This window comes from Brassica rapa, chromosome A08, assembly GCF_000309985.2.
Source record: "Brassica rapa cultivar Chiifu-401-42 chromosome A08, CAAS_Brap_v3.01, whole genome shotgun sequence".
Classification (NCBI taxonomy): domain Eukaryota; kingdom Viridiplantae; phylum Streptophyta; class Magnoliopsida; order Brassicales; family Brassicaceae; genus Brassica; species Brassica rapa.
The window spans coordinates 19,401,222-19,425,193 of NC_024802.2; the positions used below are offsets into that span (position 1 = coordinate 19,401,222).

Consider the following 23,972-nt stretch of genomic DNA (forward strand, 5'->3'; position numbering starts at 1 on the left):
TAGAAGACCTTGATATAAGTACCTACATGACGTGCAAGAAATAGGTGAGGGCGGTTTTGTTCTTAAAGATGTAGATATAATATAAAATTTAGCTTATACTCCTTATTTAAAATTTTAATATTATGTAATCAATAAAACAGTGTCCGAAGGAGATATAATATATTTGTTGCTGAATTTAAAAGATGCTTTCGACTATTCGGATTAATATTAGTTTCCAAATATAGAGCTCCGTATTGTCAATGACGTGAATTTTTTTTTATATCCACGATCATGGTAATATTCCAACATTGGAATGTATAGAGCTAAATATGTCAATATTTCAGTAATATATATAATCATTAATATAATTCAAATTAGTTAAGGAAAGTCGAGTTTGTACTTTATTTCGACGTATTTTAAATTGAGGCTGATTGATTAAATTTTTTAATAAGTTGACCAGGATTACAATTTGTTTCCTATAATAGGCAAATTAATTCGCATGGATGTGTTTTAAGGCAAGTATTCGATATTTTGTGGATTAGTTTGAATTCCGAAATTTAAGAAGATGATTATCTAAGCAAATCTACCCTAATCTACCCTAATTCGTTCGACTATCCATATAAAAATCAGGCCGCATACCTTCATTTTTTCATCACCGTCTCTTCTCAAAACATTTTTTTTCATTTGGATACAGCTACTACTGTGTTAAATGCAAGAACCATAACCCCAAAAATTATGTCCGTGGAGCACGGGTGAGGACGGATTAGTTGAAAAAACCTATCTTTTCAAGATTGAAATTGAAAGGGAGAATTATGTTTACAAGCATGACACATTCAAGGTCATGAAAGTAGTTACTAATCAGAACCTTATTGAAGAGTTTGGCGATCTAGGTTCAGCTAAGGTACATGTGTCATGACCGCTTTGTATTTTTTTGACATCAATCAAAGTCCATTCATGTAAGTGTAGACATGCTTGGAACCTATTTTATTTTAACATATTTTGTGTTTCTATTGGCTATGTAAGTCAGAATGCTTATGGACTAGACATGTCAGCCTATCAGATTCACCAGATGTTAGATTTAAAATAAAATTTCGATCTCAAATAAAATTTAATTTTCTATTTTGTTTTTTTTATCTTAATACCTTAACTAAGTTTATATAAGTATTTACTTTAACAGAATAAACTTTGATTACATCAAACCAATAACACAAGTTTTTAACAGTTTAAATAATTAACCTTATATAAACATAATCAATTTAATCCAATCCGTCATTGTATAACATGTAATATACTTTATAAATATCAATAACTCAAAATTACAAACTCTTTTAGTTTATTTACTCCGCGCAGGGCGCAGATCATCACCTAGTATTCATGTATTTGTTTTGACAATATAAATGGAATAATGCATCTTGGATATTTAACAGCTTGTGATGTTACACTCACTTTTTTGTCCAAATAATTGCCCCATTCTTAATTATTTATTTTTTTGATAGTGAGTATTATATAATACTATTATGTTAGTCAAATTGAAGAACAAAATACAAAATTAAGCAAATATCTCCCATAGTTTTTTTTTTTTTGTAAAATACTTATATAGTCACTTGGTTGATCATTTTTTAGTGTTGAAATTAGATTGGTTTGACTTTCACTAAACACAATTAGGAGAAGAAAAAAAACTTAAGTGAAACAAGATCTAAGCCGCCACAATTGGCTCTTACTTTTCTACATAGAGACTAACTATTCAGCCAGCCAAATGGACCTGCAAGCCGACAATATAATTAAATGAAATTATTATAAAAATAAATTAAATAAATAAAAAGGAGGCTAAATCTAAGCTATAAGAAGTAGCATCCAATATCCATAAGCATCATCATCCGCAACACTACATAGAAGACACATAAACACACAAACTCTCCTTGTTTCTTCGCTTCTGATCAGTTTGATCACCAAGGTACTTTCAAGGAGAAGCAACAAAGAAAGATAATTAAAAATGGGAATCCTTAACGAAGAAACCTTAAGCTCTAACCCCAAAAGCCAAGTTGTTATCGATGATGATAATGAGTTGGGTTTGATGGCCGTGAGATTAGCCAATGCCGCTGCCTTTCCCATGGTTCTCAAAGCTGCCCTTGAGCTCGGTGTCTTTGACACTCTCTACGCTGCCTCAGTGTTCCTCTCACCTTCCGAGATAGCAAGTAGGCTACCAACTACGCCTCGTAACCCTGAGGCGCCGGCTTTGTTGGACAGGATGCTACGTCTACTCGCTAGCTACTCCGTGGTCAAATGCGGTACGGTCCAAGCCGAAAAGGACCAGAGAGTTTACAAAGCCGAGCCAATATGCAGGTTCTTCTTGAAAAATAACATTCAAGATATTGGATCCTTAGCTTCTCAAGTCATTGTCAATTTGGACAGTGTCTTCCTCAACACTTGGTAATTTTTTTATTTAACTGTCGAAAATTAAAAAAAAAAATGAATCTTACGTTGTTGTCTTGTTGACATGCTATATTCGCAGGGCACAATTGAAAGATGTGGTGCTAGAAGGAGGAGATGCATTTGGCCGTGCACATGGTGGCATGAAACTCTTTGACTATATGGGTACAGATGAGAGGTTCAGCAAGCTCTTTAATCAGACAGGATTCACCATCGCTGTCGTGAAGAAGGCTCTTGAAGTTTACCAAGGCTTCAAAGACGTGGATGTGTTGGTTGATGTTGGAGGAGGAGTTGGCAACACTCTTGGTGTTGTTACTTCTAAGTATCCCAATATTAAGGGTATCAACTTTGATCTGACTTGTGCCTTGGCACAAGCACCTTCTTACCCTGGGGTGGAACATGTAGCGGGAGATATGTTCGTAGAGGTTCCAAAGGGAGATACCATGATATTAAAAGTAAGTTTAACAACTCTCTTTGTTTACCACATATTTTTTTAAGTGAATGTATGTATTACTTTGTATTTACTTTTTGGGATTTAATTTGTTTTACAGCGTATACTTCATGACTGGACCGACGAAGACTGTGTAAAAATTCTTAAAAACTGTTGGAAATCACTTCCTGAAAATGGCAAAGTGGTAGTGATAGAGCTCGTCACTCCTGATAGTGCTGAGAGTGGAGACATCAATTCGAACATTGCATTTGATATGGATATGTTGATGTTCACACAATGTTCCGGTGGAAAAGAGAGGTCCCGTGCTGAGTTTGAAGCTTTAGCCATGGAATCAGGGTTCACCCACTGCAAATTCGTTTGCCAGGCTTATCACTGCTGGATTATTGAGTTCTGTAAAGAAAATGTTTAAAATCCAAAACTATGCTCTTCGTTAATTGTTAATTTATCTATGTTTCAGTTCTTTTCTTGATATATGTAATACGCTTCAAGCAATAAAAAGTGTGTGATTTATCATTGTCTGTACTCTCTTTTTTTTTTTATATAATACAGCTTCAAGCAATAAAAAGTGTTTAATTTATCATTGTCTCTACTCTCTAAGAACTAGTTTTAAGTAATTGAATTCATATTTGAATTTACAATTTAGAGTGAAAATCTTAAGATTATTTATTTATTAAGCTCATCCGATCCAATAGCTTATCCAGTTCATAATAAGACAAGGACAAGCTGTATTATTAGCTGAAGCTCATCCGATCCAATAGCTTATCCAGTTCATAATTAGACAAGACAAGTTTGTAATCGTGTGTTCTGTAACATTATGAAAAAAGATGTGTTAAGCTTCAGAAAATAACTTGAGCTCTACCTTGAAACATCTACTTTTTTGTCTAATTATTTCAACTGCTCCCACTAACAGCTCTAACACAGAAAAGTACAACAACTACTTTGACACTTAACAACTTCTAAACCTTGACAAAAAAAAAACAACTTCTAAACCAAACTACAAACCATTATAGTTACCTTGAAACTTCTGGTTTGGTTTGATCACAAAAATGACATTACTCAACAAATTTATATATTAATATGTTTTTTAATTTCAAATGATTGTCTGGTGGTGGTCAAACGAAGACGATTTCGTCGTTCTTGACTCAGCCCTACTCATATAGAGTTTGTTTTCCTGGCCATATATAGTTCCTCTTCCTCAGTAACATTTTAGCTGTTTTTCGAAAAAAAAAGTAACATTTTGACTGTGGGAAGAGACAATTTGCGGAAACGTAAAATTTAAGATTATTTAAATTATTGACAAAAAAGATAATTTATATTATAATAATTTTTTTTTTGTTAGCAATACTAATACATATTTAATAAAAGAAAAAAAAATTTAGGATAATTTTTTTAAAAAAATTTGTAAGTACATTTTTATCCTAGAGTTAACTAATCTAGATTTAGGGTTAAGAGTTAAGGGGTTGGGTTTTTTTTTGGTGAATACAAGGGAGGAAACCTCTCAAGTTTAATTTATTTCAAACGTACTACTCGACCACATGCCTCAATTTAGGCGGGCCTGAACCATCCTCAATCAACAAGAAACTAACTTCTATTGGAACAACATCAAAAATATGAAATCCTAACGCTAGAGAAAAAGCATAAGTAGCCAAGCCATCTGCAAAATCATTTGCTTCTCTATAAACGTGTTTAAAACAGATTATCCAGTAATGCTATGTTGATCTTTTTGGAAACAAGGTTTCAAATTTTAAAAAATAAATATCAAAAATTTCAAAATAAAAATAAACTATGTTGATTTTTTTAAGACTATTTTTATGATAAAAACTTCTTTTTAAAAAAAAGACTATTTGAAAAAATTGTGCTGTTTAAAATAAAAATAAAAGTAAGATCAACGTTATTTGAAAATGTATTAAACAGTGGACTTCAGTGATTTTAGATCCAAACAGACGCTCACGCAAAAACACGTGGCGAATACGGCCATTCAGACATTAAAAAAAGAAAGAAAACAGAAGAAAAGGAGCGGTTGAGTTGAAATAGCCGGCGCGTACTTTGTCAACGTAACGCGCGTGGTGTGTTTTCGCTTCTCTCCACGTTGTGATCTGAGAGTTGCGGTAAAGAGATCGTGATCGGGTAGTAATGGTGAAGGAGACGGAGTATTACGATGTCCTCGGCGTTAGCCCCACCGCCACGGAGGCTCAGATTAAGAAAGCTTACTACATCAAGGTCATTTCTTTCTCATTTTCCCAAAAATCGAATCTCTGATTCTACGGTTCCAGGGCTTTGTTTTGGATCCCGATGTAGATTTCGAATCTGGCGAGACTCGAGTTCGAGTTACAGGATGAGTATTGTTGCCCTCTGTGAAGGATTGAATCCGATGACTATAAGCTTAAGAGCTCAAGTGTCTATGGCTCTCTAATGCTTTAGGTTGATTGAGTTAAGACATTAAATGATGATTGTTTTCTACAGGCACGTCAAGTACATCCAGATAAGAATCCCAATGATCCTCAGGCTGCTCATAATTTTCAGGCAAGTTTAGATTTTGAGTAATTGGAGTGGTGACCTTAACATAGAGGATGATGTATGCATTGTGTATTATATGCTTTAAACATGTTCACTTGGCATGAGTGTGGTAGCTTCATCTTATTGTTTGTTGAGCGCTTTGAAAGGATGTGATTTTTTTTGTTTCCTCTTAGGATATAATTAGGGTAACATTCCTAAAAAATATTACCATTCATAAGGAATAAAATTTTCTTCTCATTACCTACCGTTCCTTTTTTGTAAAGAAATAAAGAACAAAACTGTTCCTTGTTAAATATGGGATGGAATAACCATTCCTTTTCATTCCTGCAATTTTATTCTTTTACGTTCTTAAACTTAGTGATTTGTCAACTTAGGAGTGGAGTTGAGATTCCTTTAGTATTTGCTTTGCATAAACAACATACTTATAAAAGCATATCCGCAGGACTAACAATAGGATAAGTTTTAAGAGAAGTAGATTTCCAAGAGATCAGCATAGTATTATTCATAATGCTCTCAGTATTCGTTTTGTCTTTCGTGGATTGAAAACAATGAGTTGTTATACAGGTGTTGGGAGAGGCCTACCAAGTGCTGAGCGATCCAGGACAACGTCAGGCCTATGACACAATTGGGAAGGCAGGGATTTCAACGTTAGTGTCTTTTCTTGTTCTCTCTTTTGATAGTTTCAACTTTCAATGGGTGATTCGCTGTTTGCATCATTGGAGTTTGGTGACATAACTCCATGGATCTTCATAGTGTTGCCAAAGAATTTGTTCGTTTCTCCAGTACTTACTTGTGGTGTTCATTCTTGCAGTGAGATCATTGATCCCGCGGCAATATTTGCTATGCTTTTTGGGAGTGAACTTTTTGAAGAATACATAGGACAGCTTGCTATGGCATCAATGGCTTCACTTGATATCCTCTCTGAAGGGGATCAGATTGATACTAAAAAGATCATTGAAAAAATGAGGGTATACTTTTCATCTATCAGTATGTCCTGCTTAAGAAAAACCTTACATCACTTTCATTCCTGACATACTATACATCAATAGTAAAACAGGAGAAAGCATATCTGAATTTTCTTACATTTTCTCTATTGATAAGATTAAACATCTGTTCGTGAGAGACAGTTGTTTAGATTATCAGGAGGAATTAAAGAATTTTGCTTGACATATCACTTGGACAGAGAAAACAGATTCACCCTTTTTCGTAATTTATTAAGCATGTTACATTGCTTTTGGTTTCAGGCTGTTCAGAAAGACAGAGAAGACAAGCTTGCTCAAATTCTTAAGGACCGCCTCAACCTATATGTGACGAACAAAGACGAATTTATCAGCAATGCTGAAGCTGAAGTAACAAGACTCTCAAATGCAGGTAACATGTTATGTAGCATATTATTCCCCTTTCATAGCTTTTGCTTTCCCTTTCAATCAACGCCCTTCTGTATTATTCTTCAACAGCATACGGTGTGGAAATGCTGAACACAATCGGATATATATATGTAAGACAAGCGGCGAAAGAGCTGGGGAAGAAAGCTATATATCTCGGTGTACCATTTGTTGCTGAATGGTTTAGGACGAAAGGTCACTTCATCAAATCCCAAGTAACAGCTGCAACAGGTTAGTGACTTAGGAAGAAGGGAGACCTCATCAAGATCATGTTCGTATCAGGGCTATAAGTTGTAGAGTGGGTTATTTAAGGAACTTTTAAGTCAGCCACTTAAACCAAACCCCAAGAATACTTTCCTAACTTTCTCTCTTAGGGAGAAACATGTAGTGACTTTTCTTTTTTTCGCTGTTTTCTATCGTCCTAGGTGCATATGCTTTATTCCAGCTGCAAGAGGAAATGAAAAGGCAGCTAAGTGCTGAAGGCAATTATACTGAGAAGGAACTTGAAGAGTACATGCAGTCCCATAAGAAAGTGATGATCGATTCTTTGTGGAAACTCAATGTTGCTGATATTGAAAACACTCTCTCCCGTGTTTGTGAGCTGGTATGTGTAGCTATAACTACTCACTATTTGGCTGCTTTGGCATCTTGGTCCAATTTCTTTGCTATAACTACTTTATGATTTTTTTCTTTGTCTCAGGTTCTTCAAGATCCCACTGCCAAGAGAGAAGAGCTTCGTGCAAGGGCAAAGGGATTAAAAACTTTGGGGAAGATCTTCCAGGTTATATTCTTTTTCATCTGGTTCTTGGAGGATACAGCGCACATTAGTTCAAAATATTCCTGCGAGAAATAAGAAGGAATGACTGATTTAAATACTCTTTTAACTTTCCGGTCATATAGAAGATTAAGTTGACCAGTGAGAGTGATCCTTTAGTAAGAGCCGAGCTTCACAAAATAAACGAAAATGGTCAAGACCGTGATGCATCATCCACATCACCAAACTCAGATGAAGCATCTTATTCTACATTTGGGCCTCAGGTACATCTCCTTCCTCTTCTTTTTCCCACTCCATCTCTACACATGGTACACACCATGTGCATCTTACTAGTATATTCACATCAAGCATAACTGACGGAACAGAACCTTGTTTCACACATGTGAGACACAGCTCCATGTTTGTATTGTATAAGAGATTAAAGAATGACCAATTATGTTTGACTCTTAATCTCTTATGCTCCAAGTTCTTGGATAGCATTGTAATTGCCACTCATGAACATTCAATTTATTGTAGGAACCGCAAAGCCCTTATGTGGAAGCACCGAGGGTTGGAGTTGAGCAGTTCGACCATTACTTCCCAAGGCCAGCGCCGCCTCCAGGAGCTCAGAGACACTCTTAAAACTTGCAAAAGAATTATTCAGATAAAAGAGATTACGAGAGGGAATCTCCCTTTTGTGCTATATATATAATATTTACAAATTTCAAACCATTATTTATGCATTTTGATGTACTATTTGCAAGTCGGTGGTGAAATCATTATGTAATTTGGTTATTTGTTAGTAGAAGAAATGATTGGAGGTTTGAAAAGCACATGATATCCCATCTTTGAGTATGTATAATGGTTTTTTGTTTTTCTTTAAAAAATATATCTATGATGATGCATGGAGATCATGTGGTGTGATTCCTATTCTGATTACTATATGAATAATCCTCAGATAAAGAAATTATAAAGCACACATACGTATAGAGATATATACATGTAAATGACCTTTTTAAGAAATACAATACAAGTCATAAATGTAACAAGAGGTAGCATTCCCATCGGACTAGATTTATTTTTTAATTTCGAATACAGATCTGATGTTTTTTTTTTTGTTTTTTCGAAAAGATAATCGGATATTTGTTTAAAATCCCAAAGGAAATGGTGGTAGGCTAGTGTTTTCGGGTATTTGTTTACAAACTATTATGGGAAACATTTATCATAGAAATAGATTCATCATCTAGCGAACGATGTAGTTTAGTTGTGGACGTTAGACTTGGGAAAATTTAAAGACATGAGAAGATATAAATTAAATACAAATGAAACGAATATGGTTGGGTAATTAATAAATTAATTAATAAACAAATGTTCCAAAAACGGAAGAATGAGGTCAAAACACTGTAAAACGACAGGCGTCAACGTTTAATAATGTTTTTTAACAGAGATGGTAATTAATTAAATTATAAATAATAAGAAAAAAAGCGTCAAAGGAAAGGCATATCATCAGTGGACGAAGAAGATACCATAGACACTGACTGTCACGCCTTCTCCTCCAGATCTCATCATCTTCCTCCTCCTCCCACCATTTTGCACATAAATCGAGATCCAGATCTCGTGTCCCCGGATCTGATACCGGCGGGATCCAATCCGAATCGGGAGATGGAGAAGGCAGAGAGCGAGAAGAAGGCATCGTCGGTCTCCGACGTCGGTGCATGGGCAATGAACGTCACTAGCTCCGTCGGGATCATCATGGCTAATAAACAGCTCATGTCATCCTCCGGCTTCGCCTTCACCTTCGGTTCGATCTCTCATCTCTCATCTCTCTCTCGATTTCGATTTCAATGGATCTCTCATCTCTCTCTTTTCTCATCAGCGACGACTCTCACCGGATTCCACTTCGCGCTCACTGCACTCGTCGGCATGGTCTCCAACGCCACCGGCTTATCGGCATCCAAGCACGTCCCTCTCTGGGAGCTTCTCTGGTTCTCCCTCGTCGCCAACACCTCCATCGCCGCCATGAATTTCAGCCTCATGCTCAACTCCGTTGGCTTCTACCAGGTTAATTATTATTATCTGATTGCATTACTGTTTGATTTCGATTCCGGGAAGTTAATTTTGGTTTTGGATCTTTAGATTTCGAAACTGAGCATGATCCCGGTAGTGTGCGTGATGGAGTGGATTCTCCATAACAAGCATTACTCGAGGGAAGTCAAGGCCTCTGTCATGGTTGTTGTTGTGGGAGTTGGAATCTGTACTGTTACTGATGTTAAGGTTAATGCTAAAGGTTTCATTTGTGCTTGCACTGCTATTTTCTCCACCTCTCTCCAGCAGATTGTAAGTGCTAATCCTTTAGCCATATGTGTTTGGGCTAGCTAGATCTCTGATTAACCAAGTATCATTAGTGTTTTGTTATTTGTTTGTTCATGATTCTCGGAGATTAGAACTTCATTATCCAGGGTTTCTTAGGGCGGGGTTCTTAGGAGAATATAAGAAAATGATGGTCTTAGGTGTTATAGTACCTTTAAACTCCTCCTTATGTTATTTGATAAATGATCTTCTATGAAACACAGTCAATAGGTTCACTGCAGAAGAAATACTCAATTGGATCTTTCGAGTTGCTGAGCAAGACTGCTCCAATCCAAGCCCTTTCCCTCCTCATCTTTGGTCCTTTTGTTGACTATTTCTTGAGCGGCAGGTTCATTACTACTTACAAGATGACTTACGGTGCCATTGTAAGTTACTATTTAAAGGTTTTATAGAATCCAAAAACTTTCAGTTATTATGTAACAATTGATAACCAACATAACCAACACATATATGCAGTTCTGCATTCTTCTCTCTTGTGCATTGGCGGTTTTCTGCAACATAAGCCAGTACCTCTGCATCGGGAGATTCTCTGCTACTTCATTCCAAGTTCTTGGACACATGAAGACAGTTTGTGTCCTGACATTAGGATGGCTGATCTTTGACTCCGAGATGACGTTCAAGAACATTGCAGGGATGTTCTTGGCGGTGGTGGGAATGGTGATTTACAGTTGGGCGGTCGAGTTAGATAAACAGAGACAGACGAAAGCCACACCGCACGGTAAGAACAGTATGACGGAAGATGAGATTAGGCTTCTCAAAGAAGGTATAGAACATATGAATTTAGAAGACATGGAGCTTGGAGATGTCAAAGCATAAGTTGAATCTCTTTTTTTTTTTTTTGGTTTTTACTTCTTTTATGTTGCCTTTTCATTTGTATTATTTGTCGCGAAGAACCTTTAATTTGATGAGCTCTCTCCTCTGCAGAGCACGTTCTCTATGTTTCTATAGATATATGTTTTTTTGCTTCTTTGCTTAATATTTATATTCTTTATTGCACTTTTCACTTGTATTATGATTATGCAATTTTTCTATATTCTTTATTGCACTTTTCACTTGTATTATGGTTAAGCAATTTTTCTATATTCTTTATTGCACTTTCACTTGTATTATGATTAAGAAATGTTTCTGATGCAAATAAAACACCATAATGTGCACATTACTAGCTGAGCCAATGTTTCATAGAAAAGGTGAACAATATCCATTACCAGACCGTAAGTACATCCACGAGGTTACAAAGCCCTTAAACACGTATAGATTAGACACATATCTAGATTCCATTGAGTGTGACAACAACTTTGCGTGCTGTTGGAGCATCACGGTGTTCACATAGCCATATTCCCTATAAATAAGATTAAAGTGGAACTGTAAGCAATGGCAGGTATGGCAAGAAATAAGATCCAGTTTCAAAACAATACACACCATAAATAAATATGAGGAAACATGAAAGCAGGTGAAATTGATTACCTGCCAGGTTCCCATGCCGAGTTTTCCTTTTGTTATTGGGATTCTGCGGAGACAATAAAAGAGTTATCAAGTGAATATATCCACAATAAATTGTGCAACACACAGGATTGTGACTCACGTAAGCTGACATCCAAACATCGATGATTTGATGTGAGCTGGCATGTCATCTGGACCTGCAATGTTTTTTTTACATAATTCAAAATTTCTCAACACTTAAGAAGATAAAGACAACAGCTTCAGTTTGATAGAAAAATGGTAAATGGTAAACTGACCTTCCATGGTATGCCTCCAAGGAGCTGACCTCCCCTGAAATTGCAAACGAGAAAATGTGATTTTTAATTCAGAGCACCAAAGAGGGGATATTTGAGAAGGCAGAACATACTTCAGGAACAATGGAGTTCAAGAAAGTTTCCGTATCAGCCTGAACATCTGGATCATAATTCTCGTTGATTGTAAGAGAAGCACTTGTGTGTTGTACTGCTCCCAACAACAAAAAACCCAAACTTTAAATAAAAAATTCAGCAAAAAAAAATAAGACCAGAAGCTGAGAGATATTACAGAGAGAGAAGGAAACTTACAGAAGACATGAGCAAGACCACAGTTGAAACCCGACAGATCCTGTCTAATTTCCTTCACAATCTGTTTCAAAAAGAAAAAAAAATTGAAAAAAAAATAATAATAATAAAACCGGTAAATGAAGTAGTAACAGCCAGAAGTGGAATCAATGGAAGAGACCAGACCATAGGAGTGATGAGATGACATCCACGGCGTTGCGGTGGAAGAGTGATGGTTTTCTGAGCCCACTTTGGACCACCAGAGGGACTCGCCATGGAACCTCGATCGGTTGCTGGATTCGCCGCTGGAGTGAAGACCGATCTGACACGTAGAGTAGGAGGAGGAGCAACACCAGAGAAGATGATCGTCATAGCTTTTTGTTGGTGTTCCTCTAAGCCCAAATAACAATGGCCGAACAAGAATCATACTCCAAGTCCGGAACCACAATCTCCCAAAAGGGCCTTTCACTTTCGCTATCGTCGCCACTCATTTTTTCTTTCACTTCTGGGCCTTACAATTATTCATGTGGGTGAGAACGGCATGTAGTTCAACTTTCTTTTGGTAGAAAACGGCACCTCGTTTTTCATTGTATTGAATAAGAACCAATCAATGAATGAGAGAAGTAGATGGTGAGAATGTGGCAAATATTACTACTACTAATCACACAGCCTTCCTAATCATAGTTTCATTTTCGACGTGGTCCCTTGGGTCAGGCCAATCAATGCCCTTCAAGTGCGGCACCACTCCTAGATTTGAACCCCAAAGAAAATGTTGAAATTCCACTAAATTTATGATAGATGCAGCTTCCTATGACTAAAATGTAAACCTACTTTGCTAATCATTTTCAATTAACAATGATATCATCTCACTTAGTAATCGTGAACAGTGAACTATTTCATTTCAGTTTTCTTGAATTATCAGATTCCTTACTTTACTCTCTGATCTTTTGAGTCTTCGACTATAAGATGCAAATAGGTGATTTTGTAAATATTGTTAATTATAGACAGTGTAAGATAATTTATAATTTCAAAGATTTAGAGCCGGCAAATCTGACAATTGAAAAGCCGTGCTGGACCAACTTAACACTGCCTCTCTTTGTCACTATCTAAGAATTTAGATTACTCTTATTGGTACTATCATCAATCGATATAGTAATATACCAAAGCAACTATATCTCTTTAGCAAACAAAAACAAAGGAAATATATCAATATCACGTTGAGCTAAATATGAGGTTAGTTTGTGATATAGTTATATAATGTTCTTTGAAATATTTGTCACTTTTTTATATAGTGATACTTAAGTTAAGGTTGCTATTAATTGATGTGTGATAATATACAATATAATAAAACTTGTTCTTTTTGCTAAGCTAATATAACTTGTTTTATGGCCGGGAAAAAACATAGTTAACACCCTAGACTAATCTTAGGTATATAGAACCCATGCAGTACACATGAATTTGAATCCGGGTGCACGTGATAATTAACACATCAATTACACTAATACAAACCATAAATGTTCTGACAAACATATGATATTGATATAAATCAACATTTTTTTAACAATGAGAAAAGGGAACAATGGGGACGAGAGTACACGTGAAATTAGACTAAAGAGATGGGTTGTGGAGCCACTATGTTTATCTGTTAGGGTTTATATTATACCCTCGTGTGCATCTCCCATTTCTCTATACCTTCTCATCCATTCTTCTTTCCATTATTTAATCATACATATACAGAAATAAAATCTGAAGGATTTTGAAAATCTATAATGGAGAACAAGAAGTCAGAGAAACAGTACTATCTCACACAAAAAAGGAGACAAAAGAACATATCAATAAGACTCTAAAGAGTCTCACATACCTTGCTGGATATCACCATTGTGCATGGCTCTGTCATTTTGTGGGACGTCGGCTTCTGTACAATTACTATAGTAGTTTCCTTGATTAGCAATTTGGATTTTAGTCAATGTTTTGGTGCGATGAATGTATTTCAAGATATCGTTAATGGAAGAGGTCTCTAGTTTTTTTTCTGAACTAATATGTGAAATACTTGTTTTTATTTAATTAAATTTCGTGTGGGAATAATTCATTGATTTAATACTGGGTTTCTTTGTTGGTGTTTTTGGCAAAACTAACCCACAACTTGATTTTAATTCCAAACCTATACCCAAACTTGAATCAAATACAAAACTAACCTAAAAGCCTAGTGAAATTACAGCTCAGCCCCTTGTGACCAAACAAAAAAACAGAAGCCATTTTTACGAATATAGCCCCAGTAAATCGTCTGAGTCGTCTGAGATGTTGGAAGTCGTCTGGACGACTGAAGTGTAAGTCGTCTGGACGACTGAAGTGTAAGTCGTCTGGTACCAGTTTATTTTAAAAATAATTTATAAATCTTGTAAAAAAATATTTTGATGCGTAAAAAATAAAAATCAAGTAATTATAAACAGTTTTAACTGATATAAATTAAGATATGATAAAATTGATTTGTTTTGAAGATATATGAGTGGAAGTAGTGAATCATGAAATACTTTGGTTTAGGAGTTTGGCAAACATATGTTGTAGTATTGTATGTATTGTTAGGGTTAGATTTTGGAAAACTAAAATGTTTTTTTCAAAAATTAGTTTTCACCTATATGTGTTTATTTCTGTGTATAGTAAACACTTTTCAAGTTTGATTTGGTTTTATGAAGTGTTTAATTAGATAATTAAGTTTAGGGGTTATGTTTAGGGTGTGGACGACTTATATTTCAGTCGTCTGTTAAATAATTTACCCGGACGACGTATATTTCAGTCGTCTAGACGACTTACTTGTAAGTCGTCTGGAAAGTCTTCTATTTTAGTTTCCCGCTAAAAATATTTAATTTCCCGCTAAAAATATTAAACTCTTCTGGACGACTTACATGTAAGTCGTCTGTTTTAATTTCTTCACCAGACGACTGAAATGTAAGTCGTCCAGGAAGTCGTCTGAGTCAAAAATATTTAATCTAATTGGATTTTTTGTCTCCCTATATAAAGAAAAATTTACACATTCTCTCTCCTCCTCTCAAATGGCTGCAACAAAAATGTAATGTTCATCATTCTAAAACTCTCCAACCTCTCTCTAATCTCTTTGACTTGAAAACACCAAACTTTATATGAATTTTTCAGTTTTGTCTCATGTATTTCTTACTAATCTATCTCTTTTGCAGGTTTTTAATCAAATGGTACTCATCTTCCACTAATTTAGAAGTAGATCTATTAATTTTAGATATGTATTTTTGTGTGTTCTATAAATGTAGATTTATCTAATCTTCCACTCATTTTCTCTATTTTTAAGTCATTTGAACGTTTTTGAATATGCAGGTTTTTCAGATCTGGATTTGATGTGCAGGTTTTTCAGATCTGGAAGACTTCTGGGACGACTTACCTGTTAGTCGTCTGGAAGTCGTCTGGAAGTCATCTGGAAGTCTTCTGACAAAGTCGTCTGGACTTCCAGGAAGTCGTCTGGACTTCCTGGAAGTCGTCTGGACTTCCAGGAAGTCGTCTGGACTTCCTGGAAGTCGTCTGGACTTCCAGGAAGTCGTCTGGACTTCCAGGAAGTCGTCTGGACTTCTAGGAAGTCGTCTGGATTTTTCTGAGCGTTTTGGTAAGTTCTTATGTCTGATTTTTCTTCATTTGGTAACTTCTTGTTGTATAAAGTTCTTACTTTTTTCCCAAACTAAAACTCTCCAAACCCACTCTAATCTCTTTGACTTAAAAACACCAAACTTTATATGAATTTTTCAATTTTGTCTCATGTCTTTGTTACTAATCTATTTTTTTTTTGCAGGTTTTTAATTATTTGGTACTCATCTTCCACTAATTTAAAGGTAGATCTATTATTTTTAGATATGTATTTTTGTGTGTTCTGTAAAGGTAGATTTATATAATCTTCCACTCATTTTTTTCTGTTTTTAAGCCATTTGAACGTTTTTGAATATGCAGGTTTTTCAGATCTGGATTTAATATGCAGGTTTTTCAGATCTGGAAAACTTCTGGGACAACTTACTTGTTAGTCGTCTGGAAGTCATCTGGAAGTCGTCTGGAAGTCGTCTGGACTTCCTAAAAGTCGTCTGGACTTCCTGTAAAGTCGTCTGGACTTCCTGTAAAGTCGTCTGGAAGTCGTCTGAACTTCCTAAAAGTCTTCTGGCAAAGTCGTCTGAACTTCCTGGAAGTCGTCTGGACTTCTTAGAAGTCGTCTGAACTTCTTAAAAGTTGTCTGGTCTTGTCTACTCAAGTGGAATCCAAGCTTGTCTTTGTAGATGAATGATCTATAATAGTTTTGTTTGTGATCTGTTTTATGAATTGCATGTATACTCTTTTAGTTGTGAATTTTTTGTAAAATCAGTAATAATGTTTTCCAAGATGTATTAAATGTGCTAACAATGTGTTTACACATTTACAAATCAATGAAATAATAGACTTCAGTAGCCTTTTTCTTATCTTTGGATCTCTCATATGCAATAATAAACTCCAATGGCCTTTTTCTCATCTTAATAAACAAGAATGTTGGTAAGAGATGGAAACAAACATTAGTAACTAGTCAAAGCATATCATATTTTTTATAAGTTTGCATTGAAAAACTTAGTCAAATTTAGTAAAACTAAGGGAGAGAACATATTTTGTAAATATGAGTTTTACATATCTTGAAGTTACTTATCACTCTTAAAAATACAAGTTATTCAAAAACTAACGTAGAAGACTTAAAAACTAGTGGAGAAGACGCGGACGACTTCAATCTAAGTTGTCTAGACGACTAAACTATATGTCGTCTGGTCAACGCAGAGGTTATTTTTGCAATTGACTTTGAAATCTGTTATTTCGGACGACTGAAAGTTAAGTCGTCTACTATTGTTTGGTTAAAAAAAAAACTCCAAAAAAGCTAGACGACTTACATTTCAGTCGTCAGAGGTTAGTTTTGCATTTGACTGGATTATTTCAGAAGTTTGACTTTTTGGACGACTTACGTTTCAGTCGTCTAGTGAAAATTAAAATAATAATATTTTTTTAAAAGTAGACGACTTAAAGTTAAGTCGTCATAGGTTAGTTTTGCAATTGAAAAAAAAAACTTCAAGATTTAATTATATACAGACGACTTATAATTCAGTCGTCCACGAGACGACTGAAATGTAAGTCGTCCAGGATTTACGAGGTTTGACCAGAATCTCGGAAACAAATCCTAGACGACTTACAATTAAGTCGTCTGGTGGACGACTGAATTATAAGTCGTCTGTGTATAATTAAATCTTGAAATTTTTTTTTCAATTGCAAAACTAACCTATGACTACTTAATTGTAAGTCGTTTACTTTAAAAAAAATATTATTATTTTAATTTTCGCCAGACGACTGAAATGTAAGTCGTCTGGGGAAGTCAAACTTCTGAAATTATCCAGTCAAATATAAAACTAACCTATGACGACTGAAATGTAAGTCGTCTAGGTTCTTTGGAATTTTTTTTGAAACCAAACAATAGTAGACGACTTAACTTTCAGTCGTCTCAGGTTACAGATTTCAAAGTCAATTGCAAAAATAACCTTTGCGTTGACCAGACGACTTCCAGGTAAGTCGTCTACAGCCAGACGACTGAAAGGTAAGTCGTCTACAGCCAGACGACTTCCCAAGTAAGTCGTCTGACGAACAGATCTGGAAAAAAACTCGATGTCATACCTTAAATTAGTGAGATAAGTTCCTTAGCATACATAAGGCTTCTCCAAGCACACAGAATCACAAACGGAAGTCACCCACCCATAATCGTTAGCTTCTATGACTCTATGAACCATGAAAATTTTAGAATCAAAATCTTGAGTTTTTTTAGCTCATTGTGGAGAGAAAGTGAGAGATATGTTGTGTTTAGGTCACAAGAATGGAAAAAGAAGAAGGGTAAATCGATTTTAGGAGCATTAAGAGCTTCAAATTGGTTGTTCATGGTGGTTGTGGTATTGATGACAATGGCAATCTTGTAATTACTTGAAGATGATGAGGGTGAGAGAGTAAAAATGTCATTTTCGAAAAAAAAAATTAAAAAAAAATGGATGGCATTTTCGTAAATTATATGAACTTGTGGGGTGAATAGGGCAAAACCAATTTTCAAAAAAAAGGAGGTTAGTTTTGTGTTTGACTTTAAGTTATAGGTCAATTTTGCAAAAATCCCTTCTTTGTTTTTACATGTTGAAAGTGATTGTCTACATTCTCTGAACAACACAACACAATATTTAGTAATCAGACTGGAGCGTGCGTCTATATTATAATGTTTTTTTTTGTTTGTAATTGGAGCCAAATCTTAAATTATTGTATCCAATCAGACATTCAAATAACAAAAAGGGAATGCATTTTGTTTTTCAAAAGATTATAAATAAAGGGAATGAGTTGAGCGACGTTGAATTGAAGCTCGGTGCGATCAAAGAGACAAGTAAACAAAAACAAAAGCAAAAAGAGAAAAGAAATCCGACATTGGCACTGATTTGGAATCGAATCAAACTCCGAAGCTAAAACCAAGACACTCAATCCTGTGGTTCTCTGTCTGGTCTCAGTCGCATACTGCTTTAACATGGAAGTTGACGAGACACCGTACGTGCAATTGACATGCCTGTGGTGTGGTCCCTTGGAATTTTGAGGAATTAGAAAATAAATACTTGAGCCATCGTTAAAACGGTTTAATTTGTAACTCTTTGCTTACTAGTCAAGAAATGTGTAGATTAACTCCCTTTCAGTCTAGTATCTCTCACCCACCTTTATTTTTTTCTAAAATAGAAAAATTATAGTATAAAGATAAGTTTTAATTTTGTTCAAAAAAAAAGAAAGATAAGTTTCGCTCTATTATATTTTTCTATAATAATTTTTTCTATTTTTTATGAAGATAAAAATAATATTTTTACTTTTATAAATAGAAGATAGTATTTTTTTTCTACGTATTTGTTTCTTACAAATTTATTTATAATGGTTTAACCTACGAAAAAAAAACACACTCTGGTAGATATTTCGTAAGCGATAAGAAGCTGCCTTTAATTGATTTGAGAATATTTACACAATTAATTTTAGCCAGCGATTAAACGAATACATGAATCAAGGGAGAATCCAGTAATATCTTCAAAAACCCATCATACATTTTGGAGAGAAACACACATGATAAATTTTTTTTTTTTTTTTTTTTTTTTTGAGAAAGGGCTTTACACATGATAAATTGCATAGACATATTATACCATTTTGGTAGTTTTACTTTACAATGTACATGAACTAAGAAAAAAAACAGTAAGAAGACAAGAAACTTATTATAATCTAAACCCATTATACTCAATCTCACGATCTCAAAAGAAATATACTAAGCTCCTGTCCATAACTACCACCAGGATTCATCATATGAAACGATTCCGAGTCACTCGACCCAGTGACTCGCTCGAACTTGGCTCTCAAGTAAAGCGTCTGCTCCTCCTCATCCAACGGCACAACTCCAGCTCCGACCGAAACAGACTGCATCGTCTTAAAGAAAACGGCGTCGTTCTCCGTCACCTTTCTCCTCACAGCAGACCCCATCTTCCTTCCGTTGCAGTACATCGACCACACAGGAACGTCAAAGATCGACGACACTCGACTGTTGCGGCTGTTTGTGCTTCGACGACGGTCACACTCGAGGGCTATGCGTAGAACACCTGCTTGATCCATCTCTTTGGCTAAAGCCGCCGTGGGAACAGCTAGTTCAAGGAGGAGAAGCGGCGAAGATCCCACGGCGGCGTCCTCCTGGAGGCAGAAACTGACTCTTCCACGACGGTGGCCGAAGAAAGTTCCACTAACTATGCTGTTACTATGGGACGAGGACGAGGAGTGGTCTGAAGAGGAAGAGGACGAAGAAGAGGAAGAGACTGAAACGGTGTCGTTTTGGTATGAAGGAGAAGGTTGTTGGTAAGTGCAACAGTATGGGAGCATGCATTCGATGAATGAACGGAGAGTTCTTCGGTGACGGAGTTCACTAGCGCAGTCGACGGTGGTCGCAGTATGTATGGTTTGCATGTGATGACGACCTCTTTGCTTTCCTAAATCAACCATAGTTCTCATGGTTTTCTTTTTTGAGGTACTAAATTGAGGGAGAAATTAAAGAAGAAGATAATATTGTAATATTTGGTGTGAAGAAGAGCAAGTTTGGTGACATATATGTATAGGTAGGCTGTGGTATGATCATGGGGAGTGGCGACTTTTCTTTGTTTTTTAAAATATATTTTCAAGTATTAATATTATAGTATATACTTTTTGTGTCTTTCATTTCCTAGTCTAGTGTAAATTTCTATTTTTTTGTAAATTTCTAATAAAGCGAGAAAGTCGAACTTATTTGCATAATGACTAAAAATCTCGTGGTTATTTGTGCATTTACCACAAGATCATCACGGTTTAAATACTTAGAAAATTTGAAATAAAAAGAAGGTAAAATTTGGTATGCTTGTATGCATATAACTTTCTAATTGAAAGAAGGATTATTTGTTTGTTTGTTCATCAAGCGCTCGGAAATGTAACTTAAACGTATATCATCTCATTTCAAAACAATTTTGATATTTTATCTTATAAATCCTAAATAACAGTTATAAAAAATACACATGTGAAATCAATAAAATAAATTTGCAGGAAAAGAATATCACATATATGGAAGGAGAAGAGGAAAGTAGAAGGCAGTGGAGGAAGGAAGGAGCAGAAGTGGGGTCTATGTGTCGTATAATAGAAGAGTGGGGCCAAAATGTTGATGTAATATCCAATCGAATACCGAAGGGTGCGCGTGCGTCAGTCCAATTTGACACTTCCAACTATTTTCTCTCTTTTTTAAAAAAATATTCAACTTTTTTTTCTTTTCATAATCAACTGTATTGACATTATACTAAATTTATTCAATCATATTAAGAAGATAATCACCCTAAAACTCGGGCTTTATTTGCTTTACATCATTTCTTGATGTTGGAATCACACTCCCCGTGTCATTCTTTTTAAAAATTATTAGATTCTTACTCACCTTTTTGTATGTGTGCTCGAAATATACTGTCGACGCTAGAATATATACATGCCTTTACCAAGAAAATGTAACAAGTAAAAGGGGTGTAACATGAAAATAATGATGTAGGGCGTGAGGGCTTAAGAACAAGCATGGCTAGAGCAATGATTAAAACCAAATCATGATCCGGTATTTTTTATAGCATTTCGTAAACTTTATTTAATCATTTCTTCTAAACTTCAAATATCGACTCATGATAGTTTTGCATGATGAATGAATTTATGATATTACATTATTTTAACCTAATTTGTAAAAAAAAAAAAAGCATCATAGTATGCTACCTTGAGAAATTAAATTTCAAAAATAATGTTCAACGCCATCTTTAGCTTTTGTTTTATATAACTACTAAAAACTTCTTAGGCGACGGAGACCGAGACTTCTCTCTCTTCTGTAAGACGAGATGAAGCTTTCGCGGTGCTCTATCGACGGTTCCCGTTTCTTGGATTTCGAATTTGAGAAGCCGATGCTCCTTATGCAGGCTTCGCCGGCTCTGTTCTCGGGAGAAGGAGGCTTCTCTGGCTCTGTTTCTCGCCGGCTTACGACTCTGAGGTGTGGAGGCTCTGCGCCTTGCGCCGTCGGGTTTGATTGTCACCCCTTTCCTCAAGGGTGTGACTCATGATTCATGTGTTCTGGTTTGGTCCCCTCTGAAGAGATCTCGAATAGATCGAGTGATTCTCTTCGATGGTGTTGACGACAAACAAGAGGAGATGTGGGATTTCTTTAATCCCGTGATTAGCGGCTTGGAGGCTCAGGATGAGATCTCGATGTAGTTCGATGGAAGCTCTCCGTGAAAGGAGCTCGGCCGTAGGTGGTGGTGGTGGATTTGGTGTTTCCGGTGAGACGTCGGTTGTTGACCGGCGTGTGTTTCGGTGTCCCGGTGAAGCGCCGTTCGGCGGTCTCCGGTGATGACTCTTAGCGGTGAAGACGCGGTGAATGTGCGACGCGTGTAACTCGCTTGGTGAGGTTTCAACACGTGTTCTGTACTCATTTCAGAATCGACGCGTGTTCATCACATGTTTTAGTGCTGCGTTTTTTATCCGGAAGGGTTTTGTCCTGGGTCAGTCTTGGGTCTGCCTGTATTATAGGCCATTGTTGGGCCTTTAGGGTTTAGTCTATGGTTGAATGTATGTTTTTTGGATCCCATGTTTGAGTTTTATGTTCTTGTATTTTGGGCTTTAATCCCTTTAAATATCACTAGACGGCAAAAAAAAAAAGTTTTATATAACTACTAATTTCGTACTACCTAATTATTAAATTGTTGACTAATGTTTAATTTATTTGTAGGAAGCTTCATATATCGACATCGTGAAATTTGATATTCATATATAACCACAATACTTTTTATTAACTTGTTGACTAGTAACATTTGTAATCCTACTATATAAAAGGGACTAAATCCCTCCTTTCTAAGCCTTGCCACATAGACAAAATATTGTGAACCAACCAAAATGCCATGTCATTCGGACTAGGCTTGAGTTAAAAAAAATAAGCTATTTTCGGAGCCCATTTGACATATCTCGAAGCCCATTCCCGAGCCACTCTCTCATAAGCATAATATCGTGTTCTAAACATTCCGTGTTAAATTTTTTAAAACACTCATATCTTAGAAATAGTTTAGAAAATATCTTTATATAAATATTTTTTTCTTGAATAATATTTAATTATAATTTTTGTATTTTTTTAACTTTTATAATAAAAATATTGTTTTCAGATAGCAACAAAATATATATAAGAATTATCTTATTTTAAAATTTTTTGATAATTTTATTATATTATTTTAGAATCAATTATTTAATATTAATATAACATATAAATTTTATATGATTAAAATAAAATTCTTTTTTATTATATATAAAATTCATTAAGGGTATTGTTTTAATTAACACATTAGCGAATCAGTTAGAAATTAATAATAAATCAATAACCTATCTAAAAGTCTAAAACCTAATAAAATATGACAAATAAGAAAAATTAACTAAATTTAATATAAAATAGAAATTTAATATTACTAAAATAAAATTCATTTTTAATATATATATAATAATAATTAAGAGTATTTTTTAAATTAATAAATTAGTGACTTAGCTAAAAATAAATCATAAATCAATGATTTAGCTAAACCCTAATAAAAACATGACAAATAAGCAAATTTACTAAAATTATGGATAATATAAAATATGATTGATTCTTTAATACAAAATTAAAATAAGAGTTTTGCTAAATTAAACATAAGTTTGCCGTATCGGTGTTACAAAAAAAAATCATTAATAGTGTCGTAGGAATTATGTATTTTCCATTAGCGAATAAAATTGAAGCAGAGATTATGGAGATTGATATGGGAGTTGAGGTAACAGACACAACTGTTCCCCCGCAAAAAAAAGCTTCTGCTAGACATCCTGGATAAATGAAAGAGACATATCTGGACTTAGCTTTCTGTTAATGGATGGTGACTTTCCAATGCTGTTTGGAGCAAGGGCCGAATATACACGCACCAAATCACCACTGCAAGCGGAAGCTGAAGGTTTGCTATGGGCAATGCAAGTGATATTGAAGTTTGGACACAGAGATATGGTCTTTCAATCGACTGTGAACAACTGGTTATACTCATTCAAAAGGAGGAAGATTGGTCTGCGTTGGATTCAGAGCTCGACGAAATACAGGCTGTATCCAAAGAATTTTCTGAACTTTCTATTGCTTATATTCCTAGATCTTTAAAATTCCGTACGAATAGCCTAGCAAAAGGTGTCCGATCACGCGCATCTCGATTAGCTTTTGTAAACCCTTTTACACCAAGTTGGCTAGCCCCACAAGCTAGCATGAGGGTGCCAAAAAAGAGAATAAAGTTGAAAGTAAAACTAAATATTTCAATGAACAAATTTATTAGAAGTCCATATTTATGTGGATGTCTATATGGGACAAACAATTTTTTTTAGACAATTATAGAATATAGTCACGAAAATCAATCCTAAAATATATAATTTAAAAAAAAACATTTAAACAAACCATCAAAATTTTCAGT

General features: G+C 35.2%; 5 protein-coding genes across 6 annotated transcripts; 3 read left to right on the forward strand and 2 right to left on the reverse strand.

Moving 5' to 3' along the window:
• The first annotated feature begins 1,708 nt into the window (after nucleotides 1-1,708).
• On the forward strand, nucleotides 1,709-3,435 carry LOC103835759 (indole glucosinolate O-methyltransferase 4). The gene is made up of 3 exons (XM_009111948.3): nucleotides 1,709-2,409; nucleotides 2,492-2,864; nucleotides 2,961-3,435. The coding sequence occupies exons 1-3, from the start codon at nucleotides 1,973-1,975 to the stop codon at nucleotides 3,267-3,269; spliced, it is 1,119 nt and encodes a 372-aa protein (XP_009110196.1). The 5' UTR covers nucleotides 1,709-1,972; the 3' UTR covers nucleotides 3,270-3,435.
• Nucleotides 3,436-4,814: 1,379 nt separating this feature from the next.
• LOC103835760 (chaperone protein dnaJ 10) lies at nucleotides 4,815-20,244 on the forward strand. 2 transcript variants are annotated; one of them, XM_009111949.3, is made up of 10 exons: nucleotides 4,818-5,080; nucleotides 5,324-5,383; nucleotides 5,942-6,024; nucleotides 6,189-6,345; nucleotides 6,622-6,748; nucleotides 6,835-6,993; nucleotides 7,188-7,366; nucleotides 7,463-7,543; nucleotides 7,663-7,800; nucleotides 8,054-8,430. In XM_009111949.3, the coding sequence occupies exons 1-10, from the start codon at nucleotides 4,994-4,996 to the stop codon at nucleotides 8,156-8,158; spliced, it is 1,176 nt and encodes a 391-aa protein (XP_009110197.1). In that variant the 5' UTR covers nucleotides 4,818-4,993; the 3' UTR covers nucleotides 8,159-8,430. The 2 variants fall into 2 exon arrangements, with proteins under 2 accessions (XP_033132895.1, XP_009110197.1); XM_033277004.1 differs by lacking the exons at nucleotides 7,663-7,800; nucleotides 8,054-8,430 and adding an exon at nucleotides 20,049-20,244 and having other exon boundaries at nucleotides 4,815-5,080.
• LOC103835761 (UDP-rhamnose/UDP-galactose transporter 2) lies at nucleotides 9,179-10,933 on the forward strand. The gene is made up of 5 exons (XM_009111950.3): nucleotides 9,179-9,317; nucleotides 9,393-9,577; nucleotides 9,653-9,853; nucleotides 10,090-10,251; nucleotides 10,343-10,933. Exons 1-5 carry the CDS (start codon nucleotides 9,179-9,181, stop codon nucleotides 10,700-10,702), a joined length of 1,047 nt encoding a protein of 348 aa, XP_009110198.1. The 3' UTR covers nucleotides 10,703-10,933.
• On the reverse strand, nucleotides 11,009-12,376 carry LOC103835762 (UPF0047 protein YjbQ). The gene is made up of 7 exons (XM_018653845.2): nucleotides 12,091-12,376; nucleotides 11,929-11,989; nucleotides 11,733-11,827; nucleotides 11,623-11,656; nucleotides 11,469-11,523; nucleotides 11,351-11,393; nucleotides 11,009-11,225 (listed from the first exon to the last, which is right to left on the reverse strand). Exons 1-7 carry the CDS (start codon nucleotides 12,274-12,276, stop codon nucleotides 11,154-11,156), a joined length of 546 nt encoding a protein of 181 aa, XP_018509361.1. The 5' UTR covers nucleotides 12,277-12,376; the 3' UTR covers nucleotides 11,009-11,153.
• On the reverse strand, nucleotides 19,099-20,042 carry LOC103835763 (protein MIZU-KUSSEI 1-like). The gene has a single exon (XM_009111951.3). The coding sequence runs from the start codon at nucleotides 19,972-19,974 to the stop codon at nucleotides 19,222-19,224; it is 753 nt and encodes a 250-aa protein (XP_009110199.2). The 5' UTR covers nucleotides 19,975-20,042; the 3' UTR covers nucleotides 19,099-19,221.
• Nucleotides 20,245-23,972: the final 3,728 nt, after the last annotated feature.